This window comes from Falco biarmicus, chromosome 4, assembly GCF_023638135.1.
Source record: "Falco biarmicus isolate bFalBia1 chromosome 4, bFalBia1.pri, whole genome shotgun sequence".
Classification (NCBI taxonomy): Eukaryota; Metazoa; Chordata; class Aves; order Falconiformes; family Falconidae; genus Falco; species Falco biarmicus.
This window is the reverse complement of record NC_079291.1, coordinates 62,231,496-62,250,084: the sequence shown is the minus strand read 5'-3', so window position 1 is coordinate 62,250,084 and position 18,589 is coordinate 62,231,496. Positions and strand designations below refer to the sequence as shown.

At 70.3% G+C, this 18,589-nt stretch overlaps 1 protein-coding gene across 2 annotated transcripts in view; it reads right to left on the bottom strand.

The window, feature by feature from the left end:
- The window catches only part of SLC4A2 (solute carrier family 4 member 2), a 19,732-nt gene extending 1,143 nt beyond the window's left edge, over positions 1-18,589 (bottom strand). Inside the window, exons 1-22 of one of the 2 annotated variants that reach the window (XM_056334134.1) lie at positions 18,347-18,589; positions 17,642-17,716; positions 10,351-10,495; positions 6,935-7,103; positions 6,632-6,867; positions 6,329-6,453; positions 5,949-6,175; positions 5,005-5,141; positions 4,655-4,835; positions 4,432-4,567; positions 4,068-4,251; positions 3,821-3,935; positions 3,559-3,743; positions 3,263-3,476; positions 2,959-3,180; positions 2,666-2,814; positions 2,260-2,454; positions 1,948-2,181; positions 1,721-1,810; positions 1,250-1,416; positions 705-958; positions 206-375 (exon numbers count right to left, since the gene is read on the bottom strand). In XM_056334134.1, coding sequence (XP_056190109.1) covers positions 206-375; positions 705-958; positions 1,250-1,416; positions 1,721-1,810; positions 1,948-2,181; positions 2,260-2,454; positions 2,666-2,814; positions 2,959-3,180; positions 3,263-3,476; positions 3,559-3,743; positions 3,821-3,935; positions 4,068-4,251; positions 4,432-4,567; positions 4,655-4,835; positions 5,005-5,141; positions 5,949-6,175; positions 6,329-6,453; positions 6,632-6,867; positions 6,935-7,103; positions 10,351-10,410 — 3,450 coding nt within the window. In that variant the 5' untranslated portion in view covers positions 10,411-10,495; positions 17,642-17,716; positions 18,347-18,589. Of the gene's footprint in view, positions 1-205; positions 376-704; positions 959-1,249; positions 1,417-1,720; positions 1,811-1,947; positions 2,182-2,259; positions 2,455-2,665; positions 2,815-2,958; positions 3,181-3,262; positions 3,477-3,558; positions 3,744-3,820; positions 3,936-4,067; positions 4,252-4,431; positions 4,568-4,654; positions 4,836-5,004; positions 5,142-5,948; positions 6,176-6,328; positions 6,454-6,631; positions 6,868-6,934; positions 7,104-9,794; positions 10,317-10,350; positions 10,496-17,641; positions 17,717-18,346 lie in introns of those variants that run through there. The other variant, XM_056334133.1, reaches the window with a different exon arrangement.

Here is an 18,589-nt window from a genome sequence, read left to right as displayed (position 1 = left end):
CCCAGCAGTCCCCCTTCACCCCCTCCCCAGACACAGCTCCCCCACACCCCTGCCAGGGTCTGGCTGCCCCACAGGAACTGCCCTGTGTCCCCCCGATCCCAACCCCCTGAACAAGGCTTTGCCAGAGTCTGTCCTGCAGACACCCCCAACCTGAGAGTGCCCCAGATGAGGGTCCCACCCCCTAAGATATCCCCCCCCCCCCAACCTTTTTGACATAGGTGACATCAGGGTGGTGCTTGGGGGGCATCAGCAGCAGCTGCAGGCGCTCGTAGAACTGGATGCCATTGAGGGAGGTGACACCCATGTAAAGGAAGATCCCGAAGAGCACAGCCAGTGGGATCTGTCGTAGCAGGTCCCCGATGACAATGGACAGGCCTGGGCCAGAGCAGGGTCAGCTGCAGTGCCCAGGCAGGGGGTACCCGGAGCTCCAACTGGGGCCAGGGCTCACAAAGCCCCCTCCCCAGCCCCACTCCTCCCTGCCCTGTCACACCCCATGCTTGGGGAGGCTCCTGCATCACTGGTGCCCAGTGGCCATGCCAAGTCAGCCAGGGCTCAGGGCACCCCAGTTTGTGTGGACCCAGTCCCCCCACCTCCATGCTGCTCCCTGCACTGCTGCAGCTCCCCATGGCTGCCCGGCCCTGCCACGGCCATGCAGGATGGAGCAGGGCCAGTGGGGGACCCACAGTGGGTAGGGCTGGACCTACCAACGAGCACAGCCACCAGCAGCCCGGTGACCCGCTGCTCCTTCACCTCCTGGATCTTGGGCTTGTCCCCAGGTGCCACAGCCTTACTCATGACGGTGAGGGCATTGGCGTGCGTGACGGAGCGCACCGTGGCCGCGGCGAGCCATGGCAGCCCGAAGAGTGCGAAGAAGCCACCCATGGCCACAATAAGCAGGAGGTCAAGGTGGAACCCAGAGCCCTTCTGCAGCATCCGCTCCTTCTTGCTGATGATCAGCCTGGGCACAAGGGCAGACCGTCGGCATGGCTTGACAGGGCTTGGCATGGCTTGGCACTGCAAAGCTTGGCATGGCTCAGCATGGCACTGTTCAGCATGGCACAGCACAGCTTGGCACGGCTCAGCCTGGCACAGTATGGCTTGGCACAGCTCAGCATAACATGGCACAGCTCAGCACAGCTTGACACAGCATGGCACAGCTTGGCTCAGCTCAGCACAGTACGGCACACCCTGCCCCATTCGTGCCCCGCACTGCCCTGCTGGACCCCCAGCCCGGCCCCGCTGCGCTCACGTGGTGATCTGTGTCTCCATGAAGATGAGGATGAAGACGAGGACGGCGGGGAGGCCACTGGCTACCATCATCCAGACCGGGAAGTCGCTCTTCTCACCCAGGGGGTTGATCACCCAGCCCCGCTTGTCCGGGGCTGTCACCGAGAACCCACTAGGCACGCTCAGCTTCTGTGAGGAGGGGGCGAGAAACGCTTGGGCAGGGCCACCAGCTCTGCCCCCTGGTAGGCAGGTCCCCCCAAGTGAGGGGTGCCGAGGGGTGTGCAGTGAGCTGGGGAGGCACTGGCACTCAAAGGGCTCCCAGCAAAGCAGGGAGAGGAAAGGTGCGATGCCAGGAGCGGGAGGTAGCAGAGCACTGCAGACGCCGGGAGCAGGATGGCGGCAGCAAGTGGGACTGGGGCTGTGTGGTGCTGGGACCCCCCAGGAGGGTGCAGGGTTGGGGTGCCCTGCCCGGGGAGGGTGGTTGGGTGCTGACCTGCGTGTAGGTGTCCTGGATGCTGTAGTCCACCAGCACCATCACCAGGATGGCAATGGGCACCCCGAAGTCCCCGATGAGCCGCCGAATCTGGGGGAAGAGCAGCGTCAGCCCAGCCCCAGCCCCACTGCCCGACCCTCCACCCCGGCTCAGCCCTGCCCCCAAAGCTGGGCTCACCCCAGGGCCCCACGCAGTGCCTGCGCTGCCGTCCCGCCTGCCCCACGCACCCGTCCGGGGAAGAACCGGCTGTTCTTGAACTTGCGCAGGAAGAAGGCGATGAAGAAGGTGCCGGCCATCAGCACCAGCGAGAGCAGTGCCGTGTTGGGCTGCCCCGTCACCTTGGCTGCAGCACGGTCGACTGTGCCATTGGCCGGGGCTGCGCTGGTGTTCCTCCACGCCTCTGCCTCCGTGACCGTGCTGTTCACCCGCAGGCAGCCGTGCAGGGGGTGCTCCTGGAAGATCTGCGGCAGCACAGTGCTCAGGCCAGGCCTGCCTGCCCCTGCCCCACAGACACCCCAACCCCAGCCCTGCCACCTCACCTTGGCCAGCTTGGAGAAGGTCTCATAGATGAAGATGAGAGAGATGAGGAAGGCGAAGATCTCCTGGGTAAAGCGGGAGACGAAGCGCACCAGGAAGCTGCCCTCGAAGGCCACCATGACCAGCACAATGAGGATGAGCCAGAAGCCGATCCAGACACGCCCCACCAGGTACTCCAGCTCATTGGATGTGCAGAACTGCCGGTGCCGGGCGGACAGATGGACAGATGCAGACAAACAGACAAGTGTCAGCAGGAGGGATGGCCGCAGGGCTGGGGCAAAGCCCTGGGCAGCAGCATGGGGAGGGCTCCAGCAGGAGCAGCAGGGCTAAGGGGGGATGTCTGTCCCACAGCACCTGGGAATGTCCCCCCACCCTGCTACCCTCCACAGGGGCTCGCCCCACTCTCACTGTGAAGAAAGCCTCCTCAAAGACGAGCAGGGGCCCTGAGAAGCCGATGACAAGCAGGGGCTGGGCGCCCAGCAGGCAGAAGAGCACACCCTGCAGTGATGTGGAGACGATCAGCTCAGACACCCCAATCAGGTCCTGCGTCTTCTCCCCTGCAGGCAGGACAGGCTCAGGCACACCCCGTGGGACAGGGCCCGTCTCCCCAGTGTCGCAGCCGCTGGCCCTGCAGCTCCTACCCACCGGGCAGCACGCAGCAGCTGAGTGCCCCAGCACAGTGCCGTGCCCCCAGCACTCACCCAGCAGCCCTCCAAAGGTGATGGCCGGTGACAGCGCGGCAAAGTAGATGAAGATGACGGCTGCAATGCACTGGGGGTTCAGCGCATCCCTGAAGTCGCTCAGGTACTTGGGGTACCGCCGCCGCATGTCCCGGATCAGCCCCCCAAAGGGCCGGCCCGTGCGCCGCAGGGGGTCATCCTCCTCTTCACCCTCACCCTCCACCACCTTCAACTTCAGCAGCGCTGTGCCCCATGGACAGACAGTGAGACCCTGCCAGCCAGGTGCCCCCACCCAGACCCTGCCCGAGCCCTGCTGTGCTGGCACCTTTCTCCTCGGGGGACTTGGGCTCCAGCAGCAGTCTTCGCTCGTGCTCCTCCCTCTTCTTCAGCATCTCACGCTGGAAGTGGGCGACGCTGCGCAGCAGCTCCTCACCCTGCACCTCGGAGGGCGGCAGCACCACGCTGCAGTCCAGGAACTCATTGATGGCGTTGAGGAGGTCGTGGCGGTCATCAGCCAGGTACGCAGCTTCATGGAATTGCTGGCGGGGCAGCAGCGGGGTCAGAGCACCCAGCCCAGGGGCACCGTGGGCTCCCAAGCCCCGGCAGGGATACAACACTCACCTTGTCAGACATGAGGGTGGAGATGGAGCGCCCGATCTCGTGGTAGTCCATGTGGGTGCTGCTGGGCCCCAGCAGCACAAAGAGGAACCGCACAGGGACAGGGACCTCCAGCACCGAGTCCAGCTCCACCGCCTCCTGCAGCCGCACGAAGGCCATGGTGGGCTGGTCCAGGAACTCCACGCACCCTGGGTGGGCACAGGGGCATCACCATGGGAGCCCAGCTTGTAGTGCCCAATCCCACCCCCCTGCCACTCCTCCGTACCCACAAGCACCACTGTGGCCTCGGCATTGTCCGGGATCTTCTCCAGCAGCTTCAGCTCGTGCTTGGACTTGGAGCGAGTGATGCCAGCTGGGGGCGTGGGGGTGAGTACCTCCCTCTGCAGGGACAGAGCGAGGAGCAGGGCTGGGGTCAGGGCCCCTCCCAAGGGTGAGGAGCCATGGCAGGCTGGGAGGAAGGCATGGGCAAAGGGCTGGGGATAGTGGGGCATGGCCACGGGAGCCAGGCTCACCTCCCGCTCCACATCGACCCGTGTGTCATGCTCCACAGCGTGGCCAGCAATGAGGGGCTCGGTGACAGCCGGCTCGCTGCCCTCAGCCACGTGGTTGGTGCTGTGGTGGTGCACAAGCAGGGAGCCCAGGCTGCCAGCCGAGATGTTTCGGGGGAAAGAGAAGTCCTTCTCGTCGCTTGGGTGGCTGCAGGACAAAGCCAGGGCTATCTGTGGTGGCCCAATAGGAGAATGGCCACCAGCCTGGCAGAGCCACCCCTGCCAGCACACTGCACACCAGTGGTCCCAGAAACAGCGCTGTCCCTTCCGCTGCAGGGAGTGGAGCCGAGCAAAGCGGGGGCTGTGGGCTGCTGCCCCCCACACTCACCTGTGCTTGAGCAGCAGTGCCCGCAGCACATTAGCGCGGTCCTCAGCCCGGATCTGGTCGGTGATGACCATCTGCTCCACCACCTGGTGAGCTACCCCTGGCAGTGTCTTCTGGTCCAGGTCGAGGAGCACAGCCCCTGGGCGAGAGAAGCCGGGGGCTGAAGCGAGCAGGGCCGGGACCCTCCCACTGCCCAGGCCCAGTGGGGCCATCCCTGCCTCCTTACCGTGGGACAGCGTCTTGCGCAGCTCCAGAAGGCTGCGGAAGGACAGGGAGGCCACATGTGGCTTGCCCCAGCGGTCTGTCTCCTCCTCCACGTCCTCCTCAAACTTGATCCAGCGCGCCGTCTCCTTCCACTGCAGCTCCTGGTTCTTGTCCACCACCAGCTCGTTCAGCTCCACGAACACCTGCCAGCACAGCTGGGTCAGCGCCAGGATGGCAGGGACCCCCGTGGGGTGAGGGGGCCGCACACTGGCAGTCCCCCTCCACAGTGCCTGCCCAGCTGCTCCCCCCATCTGGCACCGCACTCCAGGACCCCCAGCCCTACCCGTCCCCCTGGGCACCAGGACCCCGCACCTCGTGGGGCTGCCGGTCCTGCTTGCGGTGCCGCATGCTGGGCTCCTTATGGTCCTTGCTGACATGGACCACCTGTGCCTTGGCACTCTTCCGGACGAGGTGCCGGCGCACCCCCGGCACGTCCTCAAAGCGGTGACCTGCCAGAGACAGTGAGGACAGCAATGGCAGCGGGTGGGCAACCTGTGGAGCTCACAGCCCTGCGCCCTGAGCCCTGGCACAGGAAGACCACCAAGTCCCAGCATGGGGGCCCGGGGAGGTGTGGGCTGGCGGCCCAGCCAGGGCAGCTTGGAGCAGAGGGACCCGAGCTGGGGCCAGGCAGGGACCACCACAGCCCCAGGGTCCCCAAGTGCAGCAGGGCAGCACCCAGCGTCAGGACAGCATCAGACAGGGAGCCAGGGACAGGGTCTGTGAGCTGGTGAGTGCTGCAGCACCTGGTCGCTGCTTCTCCAGTGCCAGTGGTGAGGGGCAGGAGCTGTGGTGGCTCCTTGCAGAGGGGTCACCCAAGCCCCCCGTGCCAAGGGCTGTGCGTGCCTGTCAGTGCGCGGGCTCTGTTGCAGGCAGCGCTCCCCAGGGAGCTCTGAGGCAGCAGCGTCACTCAGAGTCCCCAGAGCTGCGAATCACCAGGGGTTGGCGAGCACCCAGGGGAGGCACCACCACCGCCTCTGGCTCCAGCCACCCTGGCTACGGCTCCTGGCCACACTCCACATGGATGCAGACCTGGCGCATCCCTGGCATCCTGGGAAGTGGTCCCCTGTGACCATACCCAGCCCCTGGAGTGCGGCCAGAGCCTGTGCCCAACCTGGCTCCGCTGCAGCTGTGGGGCGACCCAGCACTGCCAGACCCACCAGCCCCAGCCCAGCTTGCCCCGGTGCACGGCTCAGCTCCTGCTGCGCCAACGGCTGCTGTCAGCATGGCCCCCAGGGTGCAAGGTGCCCCCCACTCACTCTTCATGTAGTCCAGGTCAGCTGAGGCCAGTGTCTGGGCCTCTGACTCGTCTGTCGGCATCTTCTGGTACCGGTCCTGCTCCACACCTGTCATGCTGCCAATCCGCCGCCGCTCATGCAGGTTGTAGCTGCGGTGCCCCGGCTGCGACTTGGAAATGGAGCGACCAGGGGAGCCAGCCTCGGTGGCAGCTGCTCCCTCCACCAAACCTCCCTCTTCCACATCGGGGCTGCAAGGCAGGCACCCACCTCAGAGCTCAGCCCCTGCTCTGCCCCCAGCCCTGCTGTGGGGCAGCTGGAGGGGGCTGCTTGCCCCTGAGAGCCCCATCCCCACCCAAGCTCCAGGTAAGCCCCTGCACTACTTGGCCCTGGTCCCCACTCACCTGCCTACCCGGGCTTCCTTGGGGGACATGGACCCATGGGGCTCCAAGGGGGAGCCAGGCAGTACAGGGGGCATCGCCGGCTCCTCCACCCGGCGGTCAGCCACCTCATCCTCCTGCAAGAAGAACTGAGAGGCGGCATGGGAGGAACTGGCTGCTGTGGAGCCGTGTGCCCCAGCCACAGGCACCACTGGCTCCAGCTCCTCTCCAGCCTTGGCACCCTGGCCATGCCCAGCCCAGCCCACCCCAAGGGCCCCTGGAGCAGGGGGAGCACAGCACTGCGCCCCACACCCAGCCCTGGCTCACCTGCACTGCATCGGGTGGGCCGGGCTGCAGGAGTTCCTCCACCGACCGCTCTGTCTCCGTGTCACATGCCTCATCCTCATCCTCTTCAGCCTCCTCGATGGTGGGGGTCTCGCCAGGGACAGAGGCACGGCGGTGCTTCTTCTTGCCCCTTTTTGGCACCCCCTTCTTGCGGCGGGTGTCAGGGGGCAGGTGCGTGGAGAGTGGATGATGGATGTGGTGGGATGACTGGCGGTGGTCTGCGGGGGACAGGGTGGGTTGGTGCCCTGCCTGCTGCCTGCCTGCTGCCCCCCGGGCCACACTCACATTCGAAGTCTTCCTCGCCGTAGCTGCGCCCGGCCTCCTCCGCGTTGCGTGGGTGTGCGTCACACAGGATCTCCTCGAAGCGCTCGACCCCCAGCGCCTTGTTCAGGTCCTTCTCCTCCTCCTCCTCCCCGAATACAGGTGAGCCGGCGCCTGGTGTCTCCTGCTCAGGCTGTGGGGGCAGCAGCGGGGCTGAGCGGGCACCCAGCACCACTGGCACTGTTGCCCACCATGCTGCCAGTTCCCAGTGTGCTGTGGTCACACAGCCCCGCACAACAGGCACCCCGGACACCGGCTCTCCTGACTCCCCACAGACTGCACCCAAGGGACGTGCCTGCCAGTGCTCCATGGGCCATGTACCCCCGCTGCACCCCTGAGCTGGGTGCTGGCCACCCCACACACACCCCAGCCTCAGCGCTGCAATCCCCTGCATGTGCCCAGCACCCCAGTACCTGCATCCCTGCTGCAGCCCCAGCCTGGCACCCCAGTGCCATACTCCCCGGTCAGCCTGGACACAGCACCCCCAGTGCCGCGTCCTGGTGCCGTGCCCCCGTGTATACCCCCAGCACCCCCAATGCTGTGCTCCCTGTGCACCCTCTGTTCCCCCAGTGCCATGCCATGGTGCCGTGCCCCCCTATGTACCCCCAGAACCCCCAGTGCCATGCCCCCCTGTGGACCCCAGCCCTAGCACCTGCAGTGCCCCTGGTGCTGTGCCCCCGGTGCTGTGTCCCCATCCCCATGCTGCTGGTGCTACCCAGCTGTGGGTGCTGGGGTGCAAGGGGTGGGCTCCTGAGCCGGGGCAGGGGTCGAGGGGGATGTGGGTGCAGGTGGTGCAGGGGTGCAGGACTGAGGGGGGCCGGGGGGGTGCAGGAGGGTGGGGGGTGCAGTGCAGGGGTGCAGGGCTGGGGGGGGACGGGACGGGACGAGGGGTGCAGGGCAGGGGGTGCGGTGGTGCAGAGGGGGGATGCAGGAATGGATACAGGGGGGGTGCTGGGGGGGGCCGTCCCCACCCGGCTGGTCCTACCTGAGTCATGGCGGAGCCGCGCTCCCGCCGCAGCTCCCGCAGCGCTTTATCGGGGCGGCACGGCACGGCCGGGGATGGGGGCGGCGGGGGGGGGGCGGCGGGGGGGGCGGGGGGCGGCGGTTCCTTCCCCGGCCTCGCCAAATATTGACGGAGCCGCCCCGTGCCCGCCTCAAGGTGACAGCGGCCCGCAGAGGGCACCGGCTGCGCCCGCAGCATCGGGCTGCGCCCCCCTGCCAAGCTCCGGCTTCCCCCCTGGCAATGCACCGACCCCCGGCAATGCACCGACGCCCCCGGGAAAGCACCTACCCCCGGTAATGCACCGACCCCCCTCGGGAACCTACTGACCACCCCGGCAACGCACCGACCCCCTCCCCCGGGGAACGCACCGACCCCGCCCTCCCCCGCCCCCCCCCGGCACAATGCACCGACCCCCGGCCGAGCTCTGACTCCCCCGGCACTGCACCGACCCCCCCGCGAACGCACCGACCCCCCCAGCCTTGCACGGGCCCCCGGAACGCACCGACTCTGCTCGCGGCCGCACGACGCCCCCCAACGGTCGCACCACCCCCCACCCCCCCGGTGCAGCACGGGTCGGGCCGGGCCGGGCCGGGTCGCCACCCACTCGGTAATGCATGGCTTCCCCCCCACGCCCCCGTTCCCGGTCAAGCCCTCCCCGGCAAGGCAGGTGCTTTCCCCACCCCCCGCCCCGAGCCACCGGCAGTGCTCAGCCCGGGGGTCGGTCCCTGCCCTGGCCACCCGCAGCGACCCCCGGGAAGAGGCAGGTCCCTGACCCCCCCGGCAGGACGACATGGGGCTGGGGGCACCAGGAGGAGGGGGCCGGGGAGGACAGTGACAGCCGGACATGGCAGGGGGCGGGGATGGGGACAGGGGCACCCTAGGCACTGTCCCCTACCAAGGCGGTGGGTGTCAGGCTCTGCTGGGACACCTGCGGACGGCAGTGGGGGCTGCCACCCTCCCCGGGGACAGCCCCACACCTGGAGTCTGTGCCCCATGGCGGTGCCACAGCCCCCCCAACCTGGCACATCCCAGCCCCAGTATCGTGTCCTCAAGCGGAGCCATGGTCTCCTGGCCCCCGTCCCCACTGTGCGGTGACTCCAAAGCCCCCTGGCCCTGCTACCGCCACGGGGTGACAGGGAACAGACAGCCCCGTACCATCCCATTACACCCACCACCCCATGGCATCATGACTGCCTTGTGACAGCGGCAGTCAGGCCGCATCCTCTGCCCACATCCCCCCACTCCTGCCACATCCCTCCTGCTGCCCCCAGAGACCCCTCTGACAGCCCCCGCCCGCTGAGACCCCCCCCCTACAGCCCAGTGCCTGCAGTGCCCCAGCAGCTCCTGCGGCTCCCAGCGAGACAGCCCCCCACCTGGGAGTGCACCCCCACACCGCAACTCCAGGGTCCCGCCTGCTCCAAAACAACCTTGGACTCCCCATCCACTGCCCACACCGTGACCATGTCACCTGTCCCTGCCACCCCAGGGGCCTGGCTCCTCCAGACCCCAGCACTTGCACTCCAACTGTGCCCACAGTGACACCCAGGATCCCCTTGCTGAACATGCCTTGTCCCCGGCCTGGCGTGACCAAGTGCCCACGTCCCCATGTGCGCTGTGGCCCAGGGGGGCACACGGCTGTCAGTGGGGCTGAACAGCACCCAAGCCAGCTCCCCATGCCGGAGCAATGCCCCATGTCCCTGCGTGCCCCGGCACGCTCCCTCGCCCACGGGACACCCACGGCCATGCTGGGCCCAGCTTCAGCCCCAGGATGGGTGCCAGTGGGGCGAGGGACCTGCCAGCTGGGGCGAGGCCACAGCTTACCCGGGAGCACAGGAGGAAATCCATAGGTAGCGGAGCCGCGAGGAAGGGGACACAAGGTCCCATCCCCGGTCACGTGGCAATGGGGACTTGCCCAACGGCACCAGGCAGCCGCGCAGCACGATGCAAAGGGTTAATCATTAACTCTGCTCCTGGGCAACCCCATGAACCCACACCGAGTGCAGCGCTGGCAGCACTGGCACCGCACACAGCTGGGGCAGGCAAGCGGCACCGGCAGAGCCTGCGGCCCCAGCCCAACGCGCCCCAGCAGCACCTGCCTCAAGGCCACCCACCGCCCTGGCACAGTCAGCTCAGCCTGCCCCAGGGTGGCAGCTGTGGGGCACGGCCCTGCCCCATGGCCATGCAACGCAGCAAGTGCCAACGGGGTGAGCGCCATGCAGCCCTGCCAGCACCCCTCAGCCACGGGGCACCACCCTGCAGTGCAGCATGGCAGGAGGGACATGCCGCAGCACCCCTTGCCCAGCCAGGCAGCGGCACGCACGCAGCCCCACCGTTCCCCTCCCAGCAGCCGTGGGGCTGCGCCCACCATGGCACTTACACTCTGGAAGGCAGAGGAGACGATGTGGTGGATCTCGGAGGACACCTGGGAGTGGGTCATGGTGCCGGCGCGGCGGCCCAGGACAGCCAGCTTAGCCCTTCTCCTTCTCACGGGGGCTCAGGGGACGCTGTCGGGGCAGCATAACCTGCAGGCAGAGAAAGGTGCTCAGGGGCACAGCTGGTGCTCCCCACCGGCAGCGGAGATGCCCCCCTTCTCCCAGGCACCGGGTGCCACTGCTGCCCCCGCGGCAAAGCCACAGGCAGGGGGTCGGGGTCTGCCCAGGGGCCGGGGGGAGGCGCAGGCAGGGCTGGCCCCAGGCTGGTTTGTCTTGGCTGCCAGTGGGAGCGGGAGAGCAGTGGCCAAGACAAATGCCAGGAGGGAAGCAGAGCCGGGGCAGCGGGAGGGGCCAGCCCCCCCGGCAGGACCCTGGGCACACACCCAGACCCGCAGGGCAGGCAGGGAGCCAGGCCCTGGGGGGCAGTGGCAGGAACGGACACCCCCCCCAGCCCTGAAAGCCCCCCAGTACCCCCATCCCATCCCCCCACACCTGCCCACCGGCCATCTTCGCCCTGCACTTGCCCCTCGGCAGCTCCCGGTGCACCAGGCTGACCCCTCCGGCACCAGCGTGCTGGGTTTATTGCCGCGGGAGGTGGCCCCACGTGACGGCGGGGACTGAGGAGGGTGGTGACGGATGACTGCGTCTCACATGGGTGGCTCACCATCACCATCCTCGTCACCATCACTGGCACCCCTCCCGCCACACCGTGCCTCACAGGCACCCTGGGGTGCAAGCATGGTGGCCACAGCCAGGCTTGGCATTTGCCGAGGCCGTGGCTCCTCGAGCCTAGCCACCGCACTAGATCACACCATCTCCTAGGTTTGGTGCCACCCAGCTCCGGCTGCTCCCTAATCCCTGCTCCCCATGCGGGGCCTGAGCCAGCACATCCACATTCCAGCGAGTGCAGATTAGCCGACCTGCCACACCGCTCTCCTGGGGCGCACGCCAAGCCACAGCCAGCAGCCAGAACTCCCCCTGCTACTTGGGATGGGGACCCCCCGATCTGTGCACCCCGCAGTGCCATGCCTGAGAGTGACTGCAGCCAGCCCCCGCTGTGGCACAGGTAGCAGAGAGCTGATCCAGTCTCACCAGTGCACCTGCCCGACCCACTAAGGCTAGAACTGCGGAAGGAGCCAGCACCTCTGTTCTCCCTTCCCAAATGGAGCTGGTACCCCCAGCCTGCCCTTGCTGGGTGACTCGAGGGGGGTGCAAGGGGTCCCTTTCCAGCACAGGGCACCCAGCACCCTGTGCTCCTGGGGTCTCACATGGCTGCATCCCCCCTCAGCCCTGAGGACTAGGACCAGCAAGGGGGGGGGAGGCTCCCCAGTGCCGGTGAGAGCAGCTGCCGGGAGCAGGGGGCTCCAGGGCATTGTGGTGGGGGGGGCAGAACCCACAGGGAGGTCAGCAGCATTGAGCAACCAGCCGGGCACAGCCAGCGCCTTCGTGCCAGCCCAGCCAGACTGTGGGACCCCCACCAGTGTCATGCCTGGGCAGAGCTCCCGCAGGACAGTGCCCCATCCCACCCATCGCAGGGATGTGGTGGCAGGCCACTGCAGCTGGCAGGTGCCAGGGCTCCAGCGTGGGAAGGCACTCACCGCTCCCAGCCCTAAACCGCTTTTTGGGTTTAATCCCATTGGCAGCTCGCAGGGATTAGGGCCCCGGGAACACACTTGGGATTGTTCTCCAGGAACACCGGGCTGGGAAGCGGCACCAAGCTGCACTCTCACCGGCTTTCGGCATGGGGCAGCCGGCTGCCAGCCCATCACCCAAAAAGGGGGGCTCCTGGCCCCCTGAGGTGCCACCAGCCCCTCACCCCCAGGCTCTAGCAGTGCCACTGCAGGGACCTGGCAGGTTGGTGCCAGGGTGGGTGAGCCCACGGTGCCAGGCCCGGCGTGCAGGGGACACGCGGTGCCCCGGAGCCTGTGGCCTGACCCTGCTGGAAAGGGTGATGGGCACCCGGAGGGGGCAACTTCTGCTTTCCGTGGTGGTGGCTGAGTCACCGGGCAGGCACAGCTGGGCAGCCGGCCGGCAGCGGCTCAGCGGCTCGTGCCAGCCCTGCAGAGTGGCGCCTGGAGCCAGCCTGCCCGGGAGACCCCGCACCGCGCCGGATCGGTCCCCACCCGCCCCCACCGCACCCCGGGCCGGGGGCGCAGGTCGGCGAGGCGGGACGCCCGGCAGCCGCGGGGCTCCGCCGGTGCCCGGGGTTGCGCCACCAGCGCCCCGTGCCTCCGGGCACCCGCGCGGCCGCAGTGCCACCACCTCGCCCTGCTCCGGGCCCAGGGGCTCCGGCTGTGCCGGGGGGACGGGGCGGCGGGGACCGGAGCGGCGCCGAGGCTGCCGCGCCCCGTGGGGCCGGCGGCGCACACAATGGCCCCTTGTGCGAGGAAGGGGCCGGGGCAGCGAGCGGGGCAGGCCCGCAGAGGGCCGCGGCTGCCAGCGCCGCGCCGCTAATTACCGGCTGGCTCCGATCAGCGCCTGTGCGCGAGCCGGCCCGGCGGCTCCCGCCGCTGCCGCAGCCGCATTCCTGGGACCGGCCCCGGCCTGCCTGATCCGCTGAGGCGATTAGAGGGCCCGGCCCCACGCCCCACGCCGCCGTGGGGGCCCGCAGGCTCCCGCCCCCCCCCGCGCCAAGCCCCCCCCGCCGGCACCCGGGAGGGGAGACCGGACCGGCGGCGGGCCGAGCCAGGCGGGAGGCGAGGCCGGGGCGGCGGGGGCCAGCCAGAGCCCCGCTGCCCGCCCCCTGCTGTCGGGCCCCCCGCCGCGGGGTCAGCACGCACGGGCGCGCCCCACGCTTGTGGCCGCTGCCGGGGACGAGGCGACCGCCGTGCCGCGCCTGGCCGGGAGCCGGGGCCGCGTTTGCCGGCCCTGCCCGCGCCCCGCCCGCCTGGCACCGGGTGTTGGAGGACGCACCGCGTCCCTGGCTGCCCCTCCCGCACTGGCAGCCACCACCCCGGGAACTGCCTGTGCCCGATTTCCAGCCGAAATTGCAGCAGGGCGAGCCCAGCGCAGGTCAGGCTGTGCCCAGCACGGCGAGCCCGGGCCCGGGCCCCGTGGAACAGGGGGAGCCCAGGGATGGCGACGGCTGCCCCGGGGGTGCTCCGCACCCCCAGGCCCGTCCCCCCATTCTCCTGCCGCCACCTCTGCCAGCAGCGATGCCGCACCGACACCCTGGCAGGCACGGGAACTCCTCTGGGCTCCTCGACCGGGGCTGGGACCCTGGCACGGGTCACCCCACCTTGCCACGGGTGCTCACCGGAGCCCGTCCCGCTGCGGCGTGCGGTGTCCTGGAACACCCAAGCAGGGGCGGTGCACGGCCACGGCTCACGGCCACCGTGGAGTGATGCTCGCCGCCCGCTGCCCAGCAGGACCCGCTCCCCCCCGGGTCGCCCGTCACCGTCGAGAGCGCAGCTGGCAGATGCTGCGCCCAGGCTCAGAGCCACAGCCAGCGCCCATCACGGCCCCTCGGCCACGGCCGCCTTCCCCCGGACCCGCCCCGCCGCGGCAGAGGGGAGCACAGACCCGTCCCCCGTCCCCGTGGGTCCGCACAGACCCTCGCCGCAGCAGGGGCTGCCCGGAGCCCGGGCTCCCACCGGGACGGCTGCCCCGGGACAGCCCAGCCCGCGGCAGCAGGAGGGAGCGGGTGGTCTGGCACGGCCATGCTCCCCCCGCTGCTCCTCGGGGTGCTCCTGCCCCACGCGAGCTGGCCCTGGCAGAGCCGCCCGGCACCGGCGCCAGCAGCACCGGCCGAGGGTAGTACTCCGAAACAGGGCTGTGTCCGTGCCTAACAGTGCCCGGGCTCTGCCACGCTCCCCGCACCACCGGGAGCCCCGGCACGCACCACCAGCACCCGCGGTGGCCATGCACCGACCCCCCACCGGCACGGGCAGAGCACAGGCCCCCCAGCTCCCTGCACCCCCAAATGGGGAGCGGTGCCGGGAGGGGCTGGCAGCACACTCCAGCTCCCCCACCTACCCCTGAGGACCTGAGGGCAGGAGACCACCCAGAGCCCCCAGCAGCCCCTCACTTCCCGGGCAGCACCTGCACCCAAGGGCCGGAGTTCGCCCAAGATGGGGTGGGGGGGGGGTGGGGGGTAGGTGGGGGGGGTGGGGGGGGGTGGGGCGGGGGCTCCTGGCAGGCGGTGCAGACCCCCGCACAGCCATGCAGCTCCGTGCCAGCCCCCCCCAGCTCCGTGGGGTCCGCATGGCATGGGTCAGCTGCCCCGACTCCCTCCTGCCCGGCTCACCTGGCTGCTCCGGGAGACCCCGCCGCCCATGCGCCCACCCGGCGTGGGGGGCTGGGGTCCCGCAGCCCCTCATGGCCGCGGCGGACCCGCGGGACGCAGCTGGGCCAGGACAACGCCGCGACGGTGCGGCCCCCAGCCTGGCAGAGGTTTTCTAGACACTGCAACTTTAGAAGCTGCCACCAAAAATATCCTCCCCCCATCCCGCACCCCCCGCCCCGCGACCTCGAAACCGCCAGATCCGGGAGATGAATCACAGCGCTGCGTGGCTCGGCGCCCACGCCCACGCGGTGCCACCGCCGCGCCCGGGGACCGGCCCGGGGTAATGACAGGCAGGGCAGGCACAGCCACCCCGGGCAGGGGCTGTCCTGCGGACCCCGCAGGATGCAGCCCCCCGCCGCCCCGGCCCAGACCTAGAGAGGCCGGGACCCCCCGTGCGGCACCGGACCCCCCGTGCGGCACCGGCCCCCCCGTGCGAGGCTCCTGCCGCCCCGGCCCGCGGTCCCCACCGCTGTCCCCATCCCAGCCGCGGGAAGGAGTGGGCACAGCTGCCGCCCCCACGGACCCGCTGCCCCCGCGCCACGGTGCCGAGCTCCACGTACCACCCCGGGGAGATGCACCGGCACCGACCCCGGGGTCCTCGGCGGCTGCCCGTGGGGGGTGTGCCTGGCCGCAGCCCTCCACGCCGTCACCCACGGTAGGGCTGGGGGCCGTATGACCACCCACCCGCGGCTGCCCAGAGGCCGGGGTGTGTGTGAGCCCGGCTGTGCCCCACGGGCCCCGGCACGAGTGGGCGGCCTGGCCCCACTCACCCCATCGCCCGCCGACCCGGAAAGGCTGCGGTTTCTGCTGCGTTGCCGCCGCTGCCCGCAGGGGTACCGGGCGCCTGTCCGGCCGGTGCGCGCCCCCGGGGCGGGGACCTGCCCCCGCGGGAGACGGAGTGGGGCCCAGGGCGCGGCGGGGCCCGCGGCCCCTCCGCCTGCCTCTCTCGTGGGCCGGGTCCCTCCCTCCGCGGCGAGGCCAAGGCCGCCGCTCTGCCCCGCTGTGCCGGGGCTGCCGAGCGCCGGCCGCCGGCGGCAGCTTTTATACCGGCGTAGAAGAAAAAAAACCGCCGCCGCCGGCGGCTGCTGCAGCGCCTGTGTCCCGGCCAGCACCGGGCCGCTCCGTCCAAACAGCGGCGGTGCCAAGCCCCGGCCTGGCTCCTCGGTCAGCCCCACCTCCGTGCCGCGGCTCCTGCTGCGCTCGGGGGCAGCCAGCAGCGATCGCCACCGGCAGCGAGTGCCAGCGCAGGGGCCACGGTCCTGCCCCGCAGACCAGCCAGCCGGGGGGGGGGGGGGGCGGGGGGGCGCGGAGGGCCATCCCACAGCCCCGTGGGCGCAGGCAGGAGCGGATGCCGGGGGCTTTGCCTGCACAGACCCGGCACTGAGGGTCCCGCGGGGGATGGACAGCGTGACCCGGGCAAGGGCTGTGGGGCAGAAAGCGAGGGCCTGGGGGACAGCCCGGGCCCCCCCGCCGGCCTCGGCGCCCCTGGCAAACCCCAGCGTGGCATCCTCAGGCAGCCAGCCCAGTCCCTGCGGCCACCCAGTCCCCTCTAATGACAGGGCTCCGATTGTGGGGGCTGCACTGGGGATGGCAGCCAGACCCCCCCCCCACCCCGCAGCCCAGCACAAGGACCCGGCCAGGCAGCAGTTCCTGCGGCCCCCCCTCCTTTCCGTCAGCTGGGCCAGTATCCCTGGGCCAGGGGCCACCGCTGTGGGGCTGGGCTGGGCCACCCCCATCCCATCCCTGGGACGTCGCAGGAGGTGAGGGTGACAGGATTGTCCCCTGTAATGGGCCTGCCCACGCTGAGGGTCCCCAAGCCCACCCTGCAGCACTCTCGCTGCTCTCCCTGCAGTGGCACAGAGCACAGCAGGGCAGGGGAGGCAGCAAACCCTGGGGTGACCCTCACCAGTGCAGGGATCCCCCAAGCCGGCCCTGCTGTGCACCTTCACCCACAGACACCGATAGCAGTGACCGTCGGGAGGACACGTGGCCAAGCAGGGCCCCACACCTGCCAGGTACAGGCAGGAGGGCAGTGAGGCAGGGGGCAGCCAGAACCCACCATGGCAGTGTGAGGCAGCACTGAAGGCCTGGGGAGCAGCGAGGGGGTATGGGGCAGAGCCCACCCAGAGTATCCCCTACCTGGGCTCAGGGCCAGCCCTGCTCCTGGCCCCCGGTGCCGGAGGAGGCTGGGGCAGACGGAAGGGCTGCCCGCAGGGAGGCAGAGGCACCGGTGCCAGCAGGGTTGTTAGAGCGATCAAATCCCGCGCTCCTGGCAGCCGCTTGAAGCGGTGCAGCGACCCCGAAGGGCACGACAGCAGAGCTGGGCGGTCTCCACTGCCCTCGGGGCTGATGCCCCGGCAGAGACTCTGCAGCTTGTGCCCAGAGCCACTGCACAGGGGGGCGACACACATCTCCCCACAGCCCCCACGACCATCACTGACCCACTGACATGATTCCTGCCCGGAGCGATCCTGCTTCCCGACACCAGAGCAGAGACTATGGGGGCCTCTCTGGCTGCAGAAGCATGGGGCAGCCCCGTTTGCCCCCGGGGACCAGCTCTGCCCACATCCCTGCCTGCACCAAGGGGATCAGGGGCAGCCATAGGTGCCATGTCCCCCAGGACACAACTCCAGGCCACACGGTCCCAACTCTGGGGCTGTGGGAGCCCATGCCAGTGTGTAAGTGGGAAGCAGCGGGGCTGGACCCATGCCCGGTGTTGCTCAACTCCTGGCAGCATTTCGCAAGCGGGCAGTGCTGCTCACCACTGAGCGCGGCACATGCCGGGCGGGTGCGAACCCCTCGGCAGCAGATCTATGCATGAGGCTGGGCAGCTGCGGGGCTGCGCCGGGACACAGCAGACTTGCAGGAGGGTCCCTCTGCTCGGGGGGAGCCGGTGGGTGCGGAACGGGTGCGGGACAGACGCATCCGCTCCCCAGCCCCACGTTTCTCACCTGCTGAGGGTCGCTGTGGGGTTCAGAGGCCGGGCGGGAAGGGCATGGAGCTGCCTCGCGTTGCTCCGGCACCCGCTGCAAAATAGAAAGACGAGAAGGGCTGCAGCGCGGCAGCGGCACGACCGCGGCCCTGCCACCGTGTCCCGGGGCAGCCACCGCCCCGAAGCCGGGTCGGGCCGGGGGCGCCGCCAGGGCCGCGCGGGAGCGCCCCGGGGCGGGGATGGGACGAGGCGCGATGCCCTGGCTGGTGGATCAGCGGGAGCCGGGCGCGGGCGGGAGGGGGTCGGGAGGGAGGTCCCGGGGGGTAAATGCCGGCGGGTGGGGGGTGCGGCTTCCAGCCCGGCCGGGGGGTCCCGGGAGCGCGGGCTGGGCGGCACGGAGCCCCGCGGCCCCCCGGCTCCCTCCATCCCGCGGCCGGCCCGAGCGGGCGGCGAAGGGAAGCGGGGCCGGTCCGGTGCAGCGTCCCGGGGAGGGAAAGCGAGGCGGGCCCGGGGGGGGGTGTCTCTGGGCCGGTTGGGCCGGGGCGGGAGAGGAATGGAGCGGCGGGCGGGGGCTTGGGGGGCTGCCCAGGCACAGCGGGGGGAAGCGGAGGACGGCACTGGCGACACCGGGCGAGCGGGCAGCATCGGGATGGGACCGGGACAGGGGCCGGCCCCACCGCCTCCGGCCACCAGCGCGGTGCTGGCTCCCGCTCCCGCCGCTTACCGGAGAGTCCCGCCGCGCCGGGCGGGTCTGCGCGGCCCCGCGGGGCGGAGCGGCAGCGGGAGCGCGCCGGGGCGGGGCGGGGCAGCACCGGGCGGGTCCGCACCAGTCCCGGCGCCGTTCCCAGCGGGTGCGGTCACCGCCGCCCCACAGGGGATCCCCACCGCGGCCGGGCCCGGTGCCGCAGCGTCCTAGGGAGAGGCGGGCGGGCTCGGGAATCGAACCCGGAACCACGGTGTGGGGCGG